General features: G+C 52.3%; 1 protein-coding gene across 1 annotated transcript; it reads left to right on the top strand.

Annotated features, from left to right (window-relative positions):
• Positions 1-4,438: 4,438 nt before the first annotated feature.
• On the top strand, positions 4,439-15,009 carry Hpd (4-hydroxyphenylpyruvate dioxygenase). Its single transcript, XM_059249649.1, has 11 exons — positions 4,439-4,534; positions 5,017-5,059; positions 5,192-5,274; positions 6,492-6,581; positions 7,836-7,939; positions 8,773-8,850; positions 9,517-9,679; positions 9,781-9,852; positions 11,434-11,556; positions 14,557-14,673; positions 14,748-15,009. Exons 1-11 carry the CDS (start codon positions 4,454-4,456, stop codon positions 14,856-14,858), a joined length of 1,065 nt encoding a protein of 354 aa, XP_059105632.1. The 5' UTR covers positions 4,439-4,453; the 3' UTR covers positions 14,859-15,009.
• The last annotated feature ends 780 nt before the right edge of the window (positions 15,010-15,789 follow it).

Raw genomic sequence — 15,789 nt, 5'->3', positions numbered from 1 at the left:
AAATTTTATTTATTTATTTTTTTATTTTTTGGTGTTTTCGAGACAGGGTTTCTCTGTGTGGTTTTGGTGCCTGTCCTGGATCTCGCTCTGTAGACCAGGCTGGCCTCGAACTCAGAGATTCGCCTGTGCTGGGATTAAAGGCGTGCGCCACCACCGCCCGGCCAACCATGGGAAGTCTTATAAAGGAAAATATTCCATTTTGGGGTTGGCTTACAGTTCAGAGGTTCGGAGGGTGTCAGGTCCCCAGGAACTGGAATGAGAGACAGTTATGAGCTGAAAAGTAGATAGTAGGAACCAAACCCGGGTCCTCTGCAAGAGTAGCCCGCGCTCTTAACCGCTGAGCCATCTCTCCAGTCCCAATCTCTTTGTACTTAAAAACAACAACAAAACCAGTCTGCACACAACCAACCTAGAAAAACCACCAAATACATTACACTGAATGAAAAAGATTTATAAGCCTACATACTATGCTATTTATCCACATGCTATTCTGGAAAGGGCAAGAGTAGATGGTCCATTGCATGCTCATTAATTCATTCCTTCTCTCTCTCTCTCTCTCTCTCTCTCTCTCTCTCTCTCTCTCTCTCTCCCTCCCTCCCTCCCTGCTCCCTATCTTCCTCTCCCTTCCACTCTCTTCCTTTCTTACTGGTACCAGGGGTGGAGCCCATTCTCTACCACTGAGCTGCACCCCCAGCTTCATACGGTATAAACCAAACTGTTTGGGCACAGTCCACCACTTTTGTCATTTCTGAGGAAGAAGGGAACTTTCCTGGAGCTCAGGATCCTGAAGACCAGCCGAGGCCCCCCTTCTATCCTAGGACTGCTGTGGAAGCTCTTTCTGTACTCTGGGGTGTAATGCAGAATGAATCATAGAAGCCTGTCTGTCTGTCTGTCTGTCTGGTTGGTTGGTTGTTTTGAGAAAGAGTTTTCATGTAGCCTAGGCTAGCCTTGAACTCCCACTTCTATCCCTAAGTACTAAGATAGATGGCATGAGCCACACCACCACCTTTAAAAGCCTATTAATATAAAAGCTGTGTGATGGTGGAGCACACCTTTAGTCCCAGCACTTGAGAGGCAGAGGCAGGTGGATCTCTGTGAATTCAAAGCCAGCCTGGTCTACAGAGCTAGTTCCAGGACAGCCAAAACTACACAAAGAAACCCTGTCTTGCTGGGCGGCAGTGGCGCATGCCTTTAATCCCAGCACTGGGGAGGCAGAACGAGGTGGACCTCTGTGAGTTCAAGGCCAGCCTGGTCTAGCAAGATCCAGGACAGGCACTCAAACTACACAGAAAAACCCTGTCTCGAAACACCCCCCCCAAAAAAAAAACCAAACAAACAAACAAAAAAAAAAAAAAAGAAAGAACAAAAGAAAGAAGCCTTGTCTCAATATATATATATAGTTTCTTGGACAATGCTTCTGAAATCTGTCCCTTAGCACAGGGTGGCTTCAAGAGCAGCAATGGTCACATCCAACCACCACTAATCTGATATCCAACAGAGCCCAGCTAGATAGCATGAGAGAGGGACAAGGAGGGTCGAGAGGCTAAGACCTGAGAGTTCCCTCCCTAGGCTCTGCCCAAAGATGGACGAGCACCTGGTAGCATATCTAGAATGTGACTGAGAGCCATGGCGTTTCTGGAAGTCAAAGCCGGAGGGGAGGGGAAGTACAGGTACCGCCTGTGCCCAGCTGAGCCAGACACCTGCCACTCCAGCCTCCTGAACCCCAAGGCTGCTCATGACGTGCTTGCCGGATTCAGGAAAGGCTGGCTTTATGCCTAGGATAGAAGCCAGGCCAGGTTCCAGCAGCAGGGGGTTGAGTTGGTCACAGCAAACAAAGGACAAGATGTTCCTGCTGGCCAGGGCAGCGTCGTAGTGGATGGCCTTCTCCCCAAGTGGAACCTGGTCTGGGTGAGGGGAGGAGAGAGTCACCCAGGACAGGTAGGAATAAGGGAGCGAGACCACCTACACCTACCCTGCCTCCATAACTGCCCCCAAATACAGAGGCTTAACAATGGAAAAATGATATCTGGAGGGGTAGATAGGATTCAACTTCAGAATCAAATAGGCTAGGATTTGGTTCTCTGTTCCCACCAGCTCAGCAACCTCTGAGATGTGTTTACTCCATTTCCACATCTCTGTGTGTGTGTGTGTCTGTGTGTGTCTGTGTGTGTCTGTCTGTCTGTCTGTGTCTGTGTGTGTGGTATGATGGTGTGTAATGAGCGTGTACATGTGGTGGTCAGAGGACAATCACGGGTGTTGTTCCTCAGGGACTGGTCACCCTGTTCCTGCTTTTGGAGTTGGAGTCTCTGATTGTCCTGGAACTGGTCATGTTGATTGACTAGGCTGGTTGCCCAGGGAGCCCTAGGGTTTCTCCTGTCTCCAGCTTCCCAGTGCTGAGCTTAGAAGGGTACACAGCCGGGCGGTGGTGGTGCACGCCTTTAATCCCAGCACTTGGGAGGCAGAGGCAGGCGGATCTCTGTGAGTTCGAGGCCAGCCTGGTCTACAGAGCGAGATCCAGGAAAAGGCGCAAAGCTACACAGAGAAACCCCGTCTCGAAAAAAACCAAAAAAATAAAAAATAAAAATAAAAATAAAAATAAAGTAGAGCCATACCACACTCCAGGTCCCATTCCAAAGTCTACATGTCATCCCATCGATTTCCTCCCATATTATCTATCACCACACACCCACACACCCCAAACCCTTTTCTGCAACAACGATCTCATTGTATACCCCTGGCTCGGCTGGCCAAGCACTCACTATGTAGACCAGGCTGGATTTGAACTGTGGGAATCCTCGTGCCTGACCTGGAGAACTCGAATTGTAGACACGTGTCCCCACACCTGGCTATTGTTCCCATTTTACAGATAAAGAAACGGAGGCTCCCAGGCCCTGGTGACTTTCCACGATGCAAACCCCCTACACCCATGCCTCTAATGACCACAGAACACAGCCCTCTGCCCTCAATAGAATCCATGTGTTTGCTTGGCAAACCGGGTTTCAACCAAGCCCCAACAGCCTGGCTGATTCCCCCTGAATCAGATATCCCCTGCACTAAGCTGGCCTTGCTTTTGCAGCTTTCCATCTTGATGGCAAAGATCACAGTCCTACCCTGGGTCCTAGAGAGAACGTGCCCTTGGCTTCTCGCCCTGGCTATGCTCTACGGGCCAGTGGACCACAGCCCTCTGAGGATGGCACCGCTGCCCTGTCCCTGTGAAGCCAGAACTGACTCAGAGGTTCCCAAGCCTAGGCACTCTCAGGGTGAACTCAGCTCCCCACCCCCGGGAAGGCCAGGCCAGGGGCGGGCCCTGCCTTTGCCCCATGGTAAATACACTGTCCAAAACCTCCCCAGGCCAGGGGCGGGCCCTGCCTTTGCCGGGTGGTAAATACACTGTCCAGCACCTCCCCAGGCTTCTCGTCCCAGTCATTCTGACCACGAGAACTGTGACCACTATCAACCATGGTAAGTCAGTCTGGTCCATGGGAGTAGCCACGAGTGCTGACCCATGGTGACTCCTGAAGTGTCAAAACCTCACGTTGTGTTTTTCCTTTCCTCCCTAGACATCCTACACCAACAAGGGACCTAAGGTAAGCTGGCGGAGAAATGTGGGGCCCTTGGGCTGGGAGGGGAACAAGGTTTGTCAAAGAGGAAGAATGCCAGAGGGTGTGATGTCCACCCGCACGCTCAAGTTCATCCCCATCCCCTCCCACTGACTCAATGTCGGCTTCCTGAGGAGCTCCCTTCCTAAATGCCTGCCAGTCTCTAAAACCTGTTCAAATTCTGTCTGCAGTCTACCTTACACCCATGCTGTTCCCACACCAGCTTATTTCCTTCTCTGAACCCTAGGCAGGCCTCCTGTGGGGGGTTCCCAGTTCTAAACCCTCCAGGAGCTCCGATCCTCTAGCAAGAAATGTCTTTGGGGGCTAGACAAAGATGGAGGTGGTGGGTGGCAGTCTCCTAGGTTTGGGGGTCGGGGCGGGAGAGCGGTGGCAAGGGAACCCTGCATCCGGAGAGTCAACCTCCTCCCTCTTCCCTCCCGTAGCCTGAGAGAGGCCGGTTCCTCCATTTCCACTCCGTGACCTTCTGGGTTGGCAACGCCAAGCAGGTAGAAACGCTGGAGGGGGCAGAGGACAGGCCGGAAGGCCTCCTTAAGGGGGCCTGGCCCCAGCTGGAAATGGGATTGGCTACTGCGAGGGGAGGATCCGGGCCAGGCTAGGACTGGCACTTTGGATCCTCATTACACAATCAGGGCCACAGACCCCAGCAGGGACCTTTCAAAGGGAGGTGGGGGGGGACGGGGGTAGCCTTTCTTCCTAGGAGGGTCCACAAATGAGGAACGAGAGGGCAGACAGAGGACTGGGGCTCCCTTCTAGGGATCTCCGGGGTGGTCCCCACACCCCTCTGAGCCCCTTGCCACTCTATCATCCAGGCTGCCTCCTTCTACTGCAACAAGATGGGCTTCGAACCGCTGGCCTACAAGGGCCTGGAGACGGGCTCCCGGGAGGTGGTCAGCCACGTCATCAAGCAAGGCAAAGTGAGTAAACGCCGAGGTGCTTTAGTGTCGGGGGCTCCAGTGTGGTCCTGCGTGGGGGACGCTGTCATTTCAGGACACACCCCCAGCCGGTCCCAAGATGCATGGCAAAGCTGCCCCTGACTTTCGGCCCAGGCAATGGCATCTTCCTGGTTTCACGCCCTTCTCAAACTGGTCTAGCACTGGGTCCACAGAGGCTCTAGAAACCCAGGATGTCAGAGAAGGGTGTTTAAGGGGTCTCTGGTCCGTGGGATCCTTACAGGCACGGACCACTGAGGACCCAGTGCATGGCTACGACAGGGGAAATCTCCCATCTCTGAGGACCAGTGGGGGAAACTGAGGCAAAAAAAGGAGCTGGAACACATGCTCCAGGGATCCCGTATGGTGGAACCTTGTGTCCCACCAGGAGCGCCATAGGGAAGTGGGAGGGCACACACTTCACCCTCTCCTGGCCACCAATTCCACCCCCTTGTCCACTTTTTTAGATTGTGTTTGTTCTCTCTTCTGCTCTCAACCCCTGGAATAAAGGTGAGGGGCATCACAGGGGCTGGCAGCGTGGCTCTGACAGTTGGCTCAGAGCATGGGTGGGGGTAAGGGTGAGGCTGGGGCCGGGATAGGGGCTAGGAACTCCACTGCCTGTGTTTCTCCTGCTGGCCACAGAGATGGGCGACCACTTGGTGAAGCATGGTGACGGGGTGAAGGATATCGCGTTCGAGGTGGAAGACTGTGAGCACATTGTGCAGGTGAGAAGCACCTGGGCGGACAGAGCAAGCCTCTGCCACTTGGACCCCACCCGTCAGGCTGGATGCTAGTGGGACCAGCAGTGACACGCACCCCATCCTTTCCTGTGTGCCTGCTCTCTGTGTCTCTTGTCCACATCTACAAAATGGGGATGATCATAGCCTCGCTGAAAGGTTGGAAAGAAAATGGATTGAAAGCCAGGCGGTGGTGGCACATGCCTTTAATCCCAGCACTCGGGAGGCAGAGCCAGGCGGATCTCTGTGAGTTCAAGACCAGCCTGGGCTACAGAGTGAGTTCCAGGACAGCCAGAGCTGTAACACAGAGAAACCCTGTCTCGAAACAACAACAATAATAACTACAAAGAATTGAAATGATCATGTCTGGAGCATGGAGTTCTTAAGAGGCAGTCTAGAGCCAGCCTGGTGATACACTCCCTGAGCCTCAGAGGGGAGATAGAAGTTCGAAGTTATCCTCAGCTACATAGAGAGGTTGAGGCTAGCCTAAGCTACATGACACTCTCCTTGAAAAAGTTTCCTTGTTTGTGGGTTGGGCTCAGTGGTAGAGCACTTGCCGAGTAAGCATCCCTAATAAGGCACCGAACGAAAAAAAAAATGGGAGCTTAGAGGTTCAGTGAGCAGCTGTGTGACTTTGAACTCGTGACTTAATTTCTCTGTCCTTGTTTCCTCGGCTACAGAATGGAGGTGGCAATACCACCTCTGTATAATGTTACAGTCAGAACTGGAGAGGTTAACCCCTAGAATAGTGTCTGGCCTGTGATATGAGCATATCATGCAGCCCATGAGCTCCTTCTGCTAAGAAAATGTGCGAGCCCGGGTGTTCAGAGCGCTGGGCACAGGGTCTCTCTGACACACTAAGTGCTCAGTTAACGGCAGTTCATGGTTTGCTATGTGACCACTCCTCTTTTAGGAGGGGAAACTGAGGACTGGAGAGAGGGCTGGTCCAAAGAGTCAGTTGGCAGCGGCAGGGCAGACAAGCGCGCTCGCCTGTTTTGCCTCCAATCAGCACAACCCCGAGCTTGGACCTGTTTCTCTACCTGCCAGCTGGGCGTGAGGCATGGTTCCAGAGGATCCAGCTGGAAGCAGCTGGCTAGGTGTCCTGCTTACGTCAGGACCACGCAGAAGCCCACAGCGGGAGCAAGGCAAGATGTCTCTGCGAGGCTCCAGCCCTTACCGTTCTCCCAACTTGGTCCCCCATACAGAAAGCCCGGGAACGGGGAGCCAAAATTGTGAGGGAGCCCTGGGTGGAGCAAGACAAGTTTGGGAAGGTGAAGTTCGCGGTGCTACAGACGGTGAGTGAACTCTGATGCTCCATTCCCACTGTTGTTGGGACCCACCGGGACACCAGGACACTCCCTCCCAACTTACCCATTCATTATACCATCCTATCCTCCTGCCTCAGAGTACAGCCTTCCTCTAGACTGACCTCTGGTAATGCTTGGCCAATGTTCAGAGGCTGCTGGGAGCCACCAGACATCCTCCCCAGTGAGAAGCGACAGCTTGGGGGGGGTGTCTAAGCTTCAGCAGAGGTGGGGGCTTTAAACAAGAGGGGAGCTGTGGCGTCTGAGGAAGCCATACCCCACCCTAGCAGGGCATCTCTGAGCAAACCTCCCCCTCTGGGGCATGGCTGAAATGAGCAAGAACTGGAGTGGGGACCCCGCCCCGCCCTCCCCCCCCCCCCGTCATACCGAGCCTCCTCCCATCTGTCTCTTGGGCTACGACCCCTCCTATGTCTGGAAAGCACCTAGGGGGTCAATGTCCAGCCTACGGTCCCCTCTCCACAAGGATGGCGAGCCTGTGACGCACTCCTGTTACCGGGAGACTGAGGCAGCCACGAGTCCCGCTTCCTCAAAGTCATATTCAAGATGGCTAAAATTGATGAGGAAGCCCTGTGATCTCAGCATCTGGGAGGCTGAGGCAGGAGGATGACCAATCCCAGGCGCTTAGGCTCACATCCAGCCTGAGCAACTCAAAATCTGAGAAGTGAAAGGGGGGCTGAGGGGGATGAGGAGACAGCGGCGCTGTGGGGAAAGGGTCCGCTGTGTAAACAGGAGGACCTGGGTTCAGATCTCTAGCACCTATATACAAAGCCAGGCACAGTGGGGGCTGGGGATGTAGCTCGGTGGTAGAGCACTTGCCTAGCATATGTAAGGACCCAGGTTCAATCCCCAGCACTGGGGGTAGGGGTGAGGAAAGGCAGGCACAGCCAATACGCACCCTGTCACGACAGCCTTTGGGGTGAGGGGCAGACACAGGGAAATCCCTGGAACTTGGTGACCAGTAAGCCTAGACTCAATCTCAAACATAAAGCCATGAAGAAGGAAACTGAATCCCCATGTCATAGTTTCTGGACCTACAGGCAGGCTGACGAAGACACTACCCAACATGGCAGGTAGCCATGCATTCCAGGAAGGATCGCCCACGGAGTCAGGGGCAGATTCATGGTGGAACTCAGGAGTTCGGCTGGTGCCTTGAAAACACCGGGACCTTGATAGGGTTGGGAGGGTAGGGGCTTCTCCCTGACTCCAGCCGCTTCCCACCCCCAGTATGGAGACACCACACACACCCTGGTGGAGAAGATCAATTACACTGGCCGTTTCTTACCCGGATTCGAGGCCCCAACGCACAAGGACACCCTGCTTTCAAAACTGTGAGTGCCCTTCGCCGGGGGAGTGGTAGAAAGCTAGGTCCCCTCCCCACTCTGTGGAGTGGGCTTCTCTGGGAGGTTGGAACATCTGGAGGCATCTGCCGAGGAACTTTTGAAGGTGGGACAGGCACCGAGCAGTGGCATAGAAGAGGAAGGCCTGGACCGCTCCCCCACCCCGCACCCCTGCGCACCAGACTGTCCGCGTTCACATGCCAGCTCTATCACTTCCTAGTCAGCCGCTTAACCTCATGCAAGAATTCTATTTCATGTCTATGTTTCTTCCTCATAAGATGGGGATGGGGAGAGCTGGGCAGTGTTGGCGCACACCTTTAATCCCAGCACTCAGGGAGGCAGAGGCAGGCGGATCTCTGTGAGTTTGAGGCCAGCCTGGTCTACAGAGCGAGATCCAGGACAGGCACCAAAACTACACAGAGAAACACTGTCTCGAAAAAATAAATAAATAAAATAAAATAGGGGCTGGAGAGATGGCTCAGTGGTTAAGAGCACCGACTGCTCTTCCAGAGGTCCTGAGTTCAATTCCCAGCAACCACATGGTGGCTGACAACCACTGGTGCCCTCTTCTGGCCTGCAAGGACACATTGCAGGCAGAATACTGTATACATAATAAATGAAATAAATCTTTAAAAAAAAAAATAAATAAAATAAAATAAAATAAAATGGAGATGTTAACAGCTGTTGAGTTAATTGTGCCTAATACACAGCAGGGATGGCCACCCAAATGTGGGCTACTAGTGTTGTTGAAGGGTTTGTGGCAATGGAGAGGTTTGGGGGGGAGGGGCTAGTCTTTTCATCTTCCAACCCCTTCCCTCTTCTAGGCCCAGCTGCAACCTCCAGGTGATCGACCATATTGTAGGCAACCAACCTGACCAGGAAATGCTGTCTGCCTCAGAGTGGTGAGTCCCTGGCCTACCCCTCTCTGTGACAGGAGACAAGCCCCCTCGCCAAATCTACTTATTTAATATTTTTATTTTTTACATGCGCTTCATGCGTGGGGACACACACGTCCCACGGCACAGAGAGGCCAGAGAACAATGGGCGAGAGCTGACTCTCTGCTTCCGTCACCCAGGTCCCACGGGTGGAGCCCATCAGACCTGGTGGCGCAAACGCCTTTATCCACTGAGTGCTCTCAGCAGCCCCCACCTCCCCAGTTCTTTAACGGAAGTGGAAATAGGGTACAAGGTAGTGGAAGGCTGAGCTAAGGTTACAGATTCACTGTGAAACGCTCACCTTCATCAAGGAGTGTCGCTACCGACCTGAGCCTGTTTATATATTTGTTTGTTTGCTTGTTTTTTTGGTTTTTCGAGATAGGGTTTCTCTGTGTAGCTTTGCGCCTTTCCTGGATCTCGCTCTGTAGACCAGGCTGGCCTCGAACTCACAGAGATCCGCCTGCCTCTGCCTCCTGAGTGCTGGGATTAAAGGCATGTGCCACCACTGCCCAGCTGTGATGTCACTTTTTGTAGAGACTGCTTAATGGACATACGTTCCACGGTGGAAATAAAAAGACAGCAAGGGGGTCTGGGCAGGCACTCAAGGGGTATGTCTCCTGGCCACTCTGCAGGTACCTGAAAAATCTGCAGTTCCACCGTTTCTGGTCCGTGGATGACACTCAGGTGCACACGGAATACAGCTCTCTGCGCTCCATCGTGGTGGCCAACTACGAGGAGTCTATCAAGATGCCCATTAATGAGCCAGCTCCGGGCAAGAAGAAGTCCCAGATTCAGGTAGGAGAGAACAGGGAGGGAGGTGTGAGGGCTCCTACGGGGCACAGGACTGAGTGACGGGACAAACAGCTGTGGTCTCCTCCCCTTTTCCCCTCCCCTAGGAATATGTGGACTATAATGGGGGTGCTGGGGTGCAGCACATCGCTCTCAAGACAGAAGACATCATCACAACGGTTAGAACCCTGTTCCTGGGCCACGTGCCCTCTCTATCCACTGCTGGGACAATCTCTGCCAAGTAGAGTAGGAGGGGGTGGTGGCAGTCCCTCTGGAGGGATGACAGGGCTTTCCTTCCAGATCATGTAACTCACAAAGTTTCCATCCCCCACCCCCACCCCCAACACACACACACACACACACACACACACACACACACACACACACACTAGAATGGAACAGTTCATTCTGCAGAAAAATCCAGTCCCAAGTATAAGGAAGCCTCCTGGGCTCTAATCCCAGCCCTACTGGTACTTTGCTATGTGCCCCAGGGGATTCAGTGCGCTCTCTGGGCCTCAGTGTGCCTCACTCTAAAAATAAGACTATTAGACTATAAGACCACTTATGTCCTTTTAGCCAAATTAAACAGGCTTTGCCTATGGATGCAGCCTTTGAGAAGGCCAGGTCCTGTCTAGCCATAAGCAGCACCCCTCCATGGCCTCTGCATCAGCTCCTGCCTCTAGGTTCCTGCCCTGCCTGAATTCCCGTCTTGGCTTCCTTCAGTGATGAACTGTGATGTGGAAGTGTAAGCCGAATAAACCCTTTCCTCCCCAAGTTGCTTTGGTCATGGTGTTCCGTCACAGCAATGGAGACCCTGAGTAGGACAGCCTCCTTGATTACCCTATTTAGATGGGCCGTGCCTTATCTTCCACCCTCTCTCACTTCCCAGCTTTTTTTCCCACAGCTCTTACACCGACCAGTTGTCCATCCTTTGGGCCAGGACTGAACTCAGGCAGGGCAGGAACCTGGAGGCAGGAGCTGATGCAGAGGCCATGGAGGGGTGCCGCTTACTGACTTGCTCCCCTGTGGTTTTCTCAGCCTGCTTTCTTATAGAACCCAGGGGATAGCACCACCCACCATGGGCCGGGCCCTCCCCCATCAATCACTAATTAGGAAAATGTCCTACAGGCTTGCCTACAGCCTGATCTTGTGGAAGGCATTTTCTCAGCTGAGGTTCCCTCTTCTCTGATGACTCCAGTCTATGTCAAGTTGACGTAAAACTAGCCAGGACAGAGGGCCACGTGGAGGAGGGGGCATTTGAGAAGTGATGTCTACAGAATTGGGGAGAGTACTCCAGACAGGAAGGACCACCAAGACAAAGATGAGAAGCAGCGAGGAGAAGTGTGTGGCTAGGACAGAATGAGGGAGGGAGACAGGAAGACGTGGATGGGGGGCAGGTGGTAGAGGCCATGGATGGGACCTTGAATTGTGACTCTGACATGGGGCATCATCGTGGGTTCAGATGAAGTGACATGCTTGGTTTCTATCTACCTAAATCATCCAGCTGCGGTGCTGAGACAGATACAGATATCTTCTGCCTCAGTTTCCCTAGCAACGCATAGAGAGGCAGGCACAGAGTGCATATTCTGTGAGAGCAATCACTGCTATCCTGTGGAGCTCAGACGTAGGGAGGGAGTCACATGGCATCCTGACAGAGGAGCTTGGACGGGGACCCTGCCGCCTCCCGCCCTGTCAGCTCCCCCTGGCCATGGTAGTTGAGCCTAGACAAACAGGCTGACCTGGACCCTGCTCCGTGACAGATCCGCCACTTGAGGGAGCGAGGCATGGAGTTCTTGGCCGTCCCATCTTCCTACTACAAGCTGCTGCGGGAGAATCTCAAGACAGCCAAGATCCAGGTGAAGGAGAGCATGGACGTGCTGGAGGTGAGGCCTGGCCCATGCTTAGCTGGGAGAACATGAACCCTGAGTCCCCTGGGCCACACACACAATGAAAACCCAGACCAGATCCCGCCCAGCATGGGAGTTACGGACTGGGGTGAGGGAATGAGGGTGTCAGGGACAAGCGAGGGAGTTGGCATCATGCAGAAAGTGAAAACAGACCACTTGAGGCTGCTTCGCAGAGAATAGCCGGGAAAGGCCTCTCTGAATTGGCGACTTTAACTGAAATCTATCTATATGAGAAGGTTCTGGCCACGTGAAGGGCTGGGCAAAGAGCAGTCTTGGCAGAGAGAGTAATACACACAAAGGTCCTGGAGCAGGCGCTGTCTCCAAGTGTGTGAGGGACAGAAAGAAGGCTACGTTTGAATTGGGATGGAGGCCACGCAAGTTAGTAGGGGACAGTTCTAATGTCTATTTGTGATTTGGGGTTTTTCTCTTCTTTGGCTAGAAACTATTGGGAGGTTTTGTCATTTTGCCTTTATTTTTTTTGTTGTGTTTGTTTGTTTGTTTGTTTGTTTTTTCTGTGTAGCCCTGGCTGTCCTGGAACTTGCTCTGTAGACCAGGCTGGCCTCAAACTCACAGAGATCCGCCTGCCTCTGCCTCCCTAGTGATAGGATTAAAGGCGTGCACCACCACTGCCCAGCTTGTTTTTTTTTTTTTTTTTCTTTCCGAGACAGGGTTTCTCTGTGTAACTTTGCGCCTTTCCTGGGACTCACTTGGTAGTCCAGGCTGGCCTCGAACTCACAGAGATCCGCCTGGCTCTGCCTCCCGAGTGCTGGGATTAAAGGCGTGCGCCACCACCGCCCGGCCCTTGTTTTTATTTTTATAACTTTAAAATTTTTCATTCCTCCCCCCCCCCCCCCCCCCCGTGTGTGTGTATGTGTGTGTTATATACATGTATGTGCATACTTGCCTGTATGAGCCATACATGTGGAGGCCTGAGTTTGATGTTGGAAACCATCCTTATCACTCTTCTACCTTATTCACTGAGGCAGGGTCTCTCAATCAAACCCAGAGCTTACTGATGTGACTAGTCTGCTGTCTTTTCTTTCTTTCTTTTTTTTAAGATTTTTTGGGGGGTTGGGGGTGGGGTTGTTGTTGTTTGTTTTTGTTTTGTTTCCTGAGACAGGGCCTCTCTGTATAACAGCTCTGGCTGTCCTGGAACTTGCTCTGTAGACCAGGCATGTGCCACCAACTTGGGGGCTGGAGAGATGGCTCAGAGGTTAAGAGCATTATCAGCTCTTCCCGAGGTCCTGAGTTCGATTCCCACCAACTGCATGGTGGCTCACAGCCATCTATAATGAGATCTGATGTCCTCTTTTTGGGTACAAGTGTACATCCAGATAGAGCACCGTATATATACATAAAATAAATAAATCTTAAGAAATTATTAAAAGGGCTGGGGAGATGGCTCCATGGTTAAGAGCAATGGCTGCTCTTCCAGAGGACCAGGGTTCAATTCCCAGCACCCACATGATAGCTCACAACTGTCTGTAACTCAAGTTCCAGAGGATCTGATACCCTCATATAGACAGGCAGGCAAAACACCAAAGCACATAAAATAAATCTTTAAAAAAAAGCTATTAAAAAAAAAGTATCACACAGCTGGCCCACACCTTTAATCCACACCTTTAATCTCGGGAGGCAGAGGCAGGTGGATCTCTGTGAGTTCAAGGCCAGCCTGGTCTACAGAGCGAGATCCAGGACAGGCACCAAAACTACACAGAGAAACCCTGTCTTGAAAAAACAAAACAAAACAAAAACACAAAACAAAACAACCCTCCCAAAACCAAATAAAAGACAAAAACAAACAAACAAAAAACATTTGTTTGTTTGTTTTTATTTGTTTGTTTTTATGTGTGGGTGTGTGTCTGTCTGCATGTGAGTGTGCTCATGAAGGTGGCCGCAGAGGTCGGGGCATCAGATCCCCTGGAGTTGGAATTGCAGGTGGTTATAAGCTGCCTGATGTGAGTGTTGGGAACTGAGCTTGAGTCCTCTGGAAGAGCAGCAAGTGTTCTTAACTGCTGGGCCTTCTCTCCAGCCCCCTAGGCCAGGCCTATGCAGCATTGGATCCTTTTCACGAATGAATAACATCCCGTTGCGTGGGTAAATCACACTTTGGTTATCCCTGCATCGCTGGGTGGCTGTGAGTTGGGTCTATTGTTTGGCTATCATGGCTAACGCTTCTGTGGACTTTGGTGTACAAGGTTCTGCAAGGACATTCCCTCTCAAGTCTCTTGTGTATACAGGAGTCTAACCATCCAGCACACGCGAATATGTTTAAGAAATTCTCTTTGTGTTTATTTGTTGTGTGCGTGGGCATGCATGGCATAAACGTGGGAGTCCTGTTCTCTCCTTCCACCCTGTGGATTCCTGGGACCGAGCGATCTCAGGTGGTCAGGCTCGGTAGCAAGTGTTCTGACCCACTGAGCCATTTCCGGGGCAGAAGACATGGTTAACGTTCCGAGACACTCCCAGGTTCTTTTTCCAAAGTGGATGCAGCATTTTACATTCGCGTCAGCAACACGGAAGAGAGTCCCAGTGACATCTGATGGGGGCTATGAGGGAATGGGATGGAAGGAAGCCGGATCCCCCAAGCAGGAGTTAGCACCGGGGTGGCTCAGGCGGGATAGATTGCAGACACATCTGGAGGAAGATGAAACTGGAGGGGCTGGAGAGATGGCTCAGCGGTAAAGAGCGCTGACTGCTCTTCCAGAGGTCTTGAGTTCAATTCCCAGCAACCACATGGTGGCTCACAACCACCTGTAATGAGATCTGGCACCCTTTTCTGGCCTGCAGGCAAACATGCTGTATACATAATAGATAAATAAATCTTAAAAAAAAAAAAAAAAAAAAAAAAAAAAAAGATGAAACTGGAGCCAGGGGTCTTTTATTGGCTTTGGTGGTGCAGGAACCTTCCAGGTTTCTGAGGATCCCACAAGGGCGGTTGGGCCTTCCTCTAACGGAGTCTGCTCTCCCTCCCAGGAGCTGAAAATCCTGGTAGACTATGATGAGAAAGGCTACCTCCTGCAGATCTTCACCAAGCCCATGCAGGACCGGCCCACACTCTTCCTGGAAGTCATCCAGCGCCACAACCACCAGGTAAGGCCGTACCCAATGGGTAGCACCCGCTACTTGCTAGGTCCCCACCTCATTTTTGCCTTCCATCGCCACAGGGCTTCGGAGCGGGCAACTTCAACTCCCTGTTCAAGGCTTTCGAGGAAGAGCAAGCCCTACGGGGCAACCTCACCGACCTGGAGACCAACGGGGTGAGGTCTGGAATGTAGGTCCCGCTCACACCCAGACCACTGCAAGGTGCCGGGTACATCAATCATCTCCAGCCGGCTGCGGGACAACCCCGGGGTTCCACCCACATCATGGCCACGCCCCCTCAATGGCAAGGGTCCCTCCTTGCTGAGTAAAGCGACCCTCCAAAGCTGTGTCTTGTGTTTGTGCCCGGCAAGGAAGTAGTGGCATCATTTCGCCGCCAGGGGGAGACCAAGACCGCTGAGCTGCCTGAGGCCTCAGTGGGGGGAGCCCCAGGTGCAGGGTGCAAAAACTTAACCGGGACCCTAGTGGTAGGACGAACTTGTGAAACTAGGCACAAGGAACATACATTCCAGAGGCAAAGAGATAATACCGTTTCAAAGAGCGATAAATGCCACTAAGACAATAAGGCGGGTGGTGGAATTGAGTCCAGTGAACATCTGATCCACGAAAAAGTCCCAGAAAGAGGAAACAGACAAGGTCCAGAGGGCTTTAAAACCTTTAAAGATGAGCCCTCCTTAATGTCCTCACTCGGAAAAACATGAAGGGGATCAAGGGACTTTAGGGGGGGATCCTTTCTCAGCAATCGCAGGACATGGTTCCTGGTCTGTGAGAGAGTCCAGACCGAAGCGATCTGAATCCCTCAGCTCCTGCCCTGCACCCTGAGCGTGGCAGTCACCAGTGCCCCAAACCCCGGGGCAGCTGCATTTCCTCAACACTGTGAAACAACGAGGCAGTTGGGAACCGAGCTAATGGTCCAAAAGCTAGGGGATCATTATTTCTTCAAAACCCTAGGGGTGCAGCTCAGAGGCAGAGCATACCCCCTACCCTTAAGAGTTTCTATCCCCAGTGCTGGAAAACAAACAAAAAACAGAGTGGGGTGGACTTTGGTTTCTTTTCTTTTTGCTTTACTCTGATAACCTTCTTGAGCACAAATGAACTTAAAATTAG

This window comes from Peromyscus eremicus, chromosome 23 (genome assembly GCF_949786415.1).
Source record: "Peromyscus eremicus chromosome 23, PerEre_H2_v1, whole genome shotgun sequence".
Taxonomy (NCBI): domain Eukaryota; kingdom Metazoa; phylum Chordata; class Mammalia; order Rodentia; family Cricetidae; genus Peromyscus; species Peromyscus eremicus.
The sequence above is the reverse complement of the archived record's forward strand: the minus strand, read 5'-3'. Positions and strand labels throughout refer to the sequence as shown.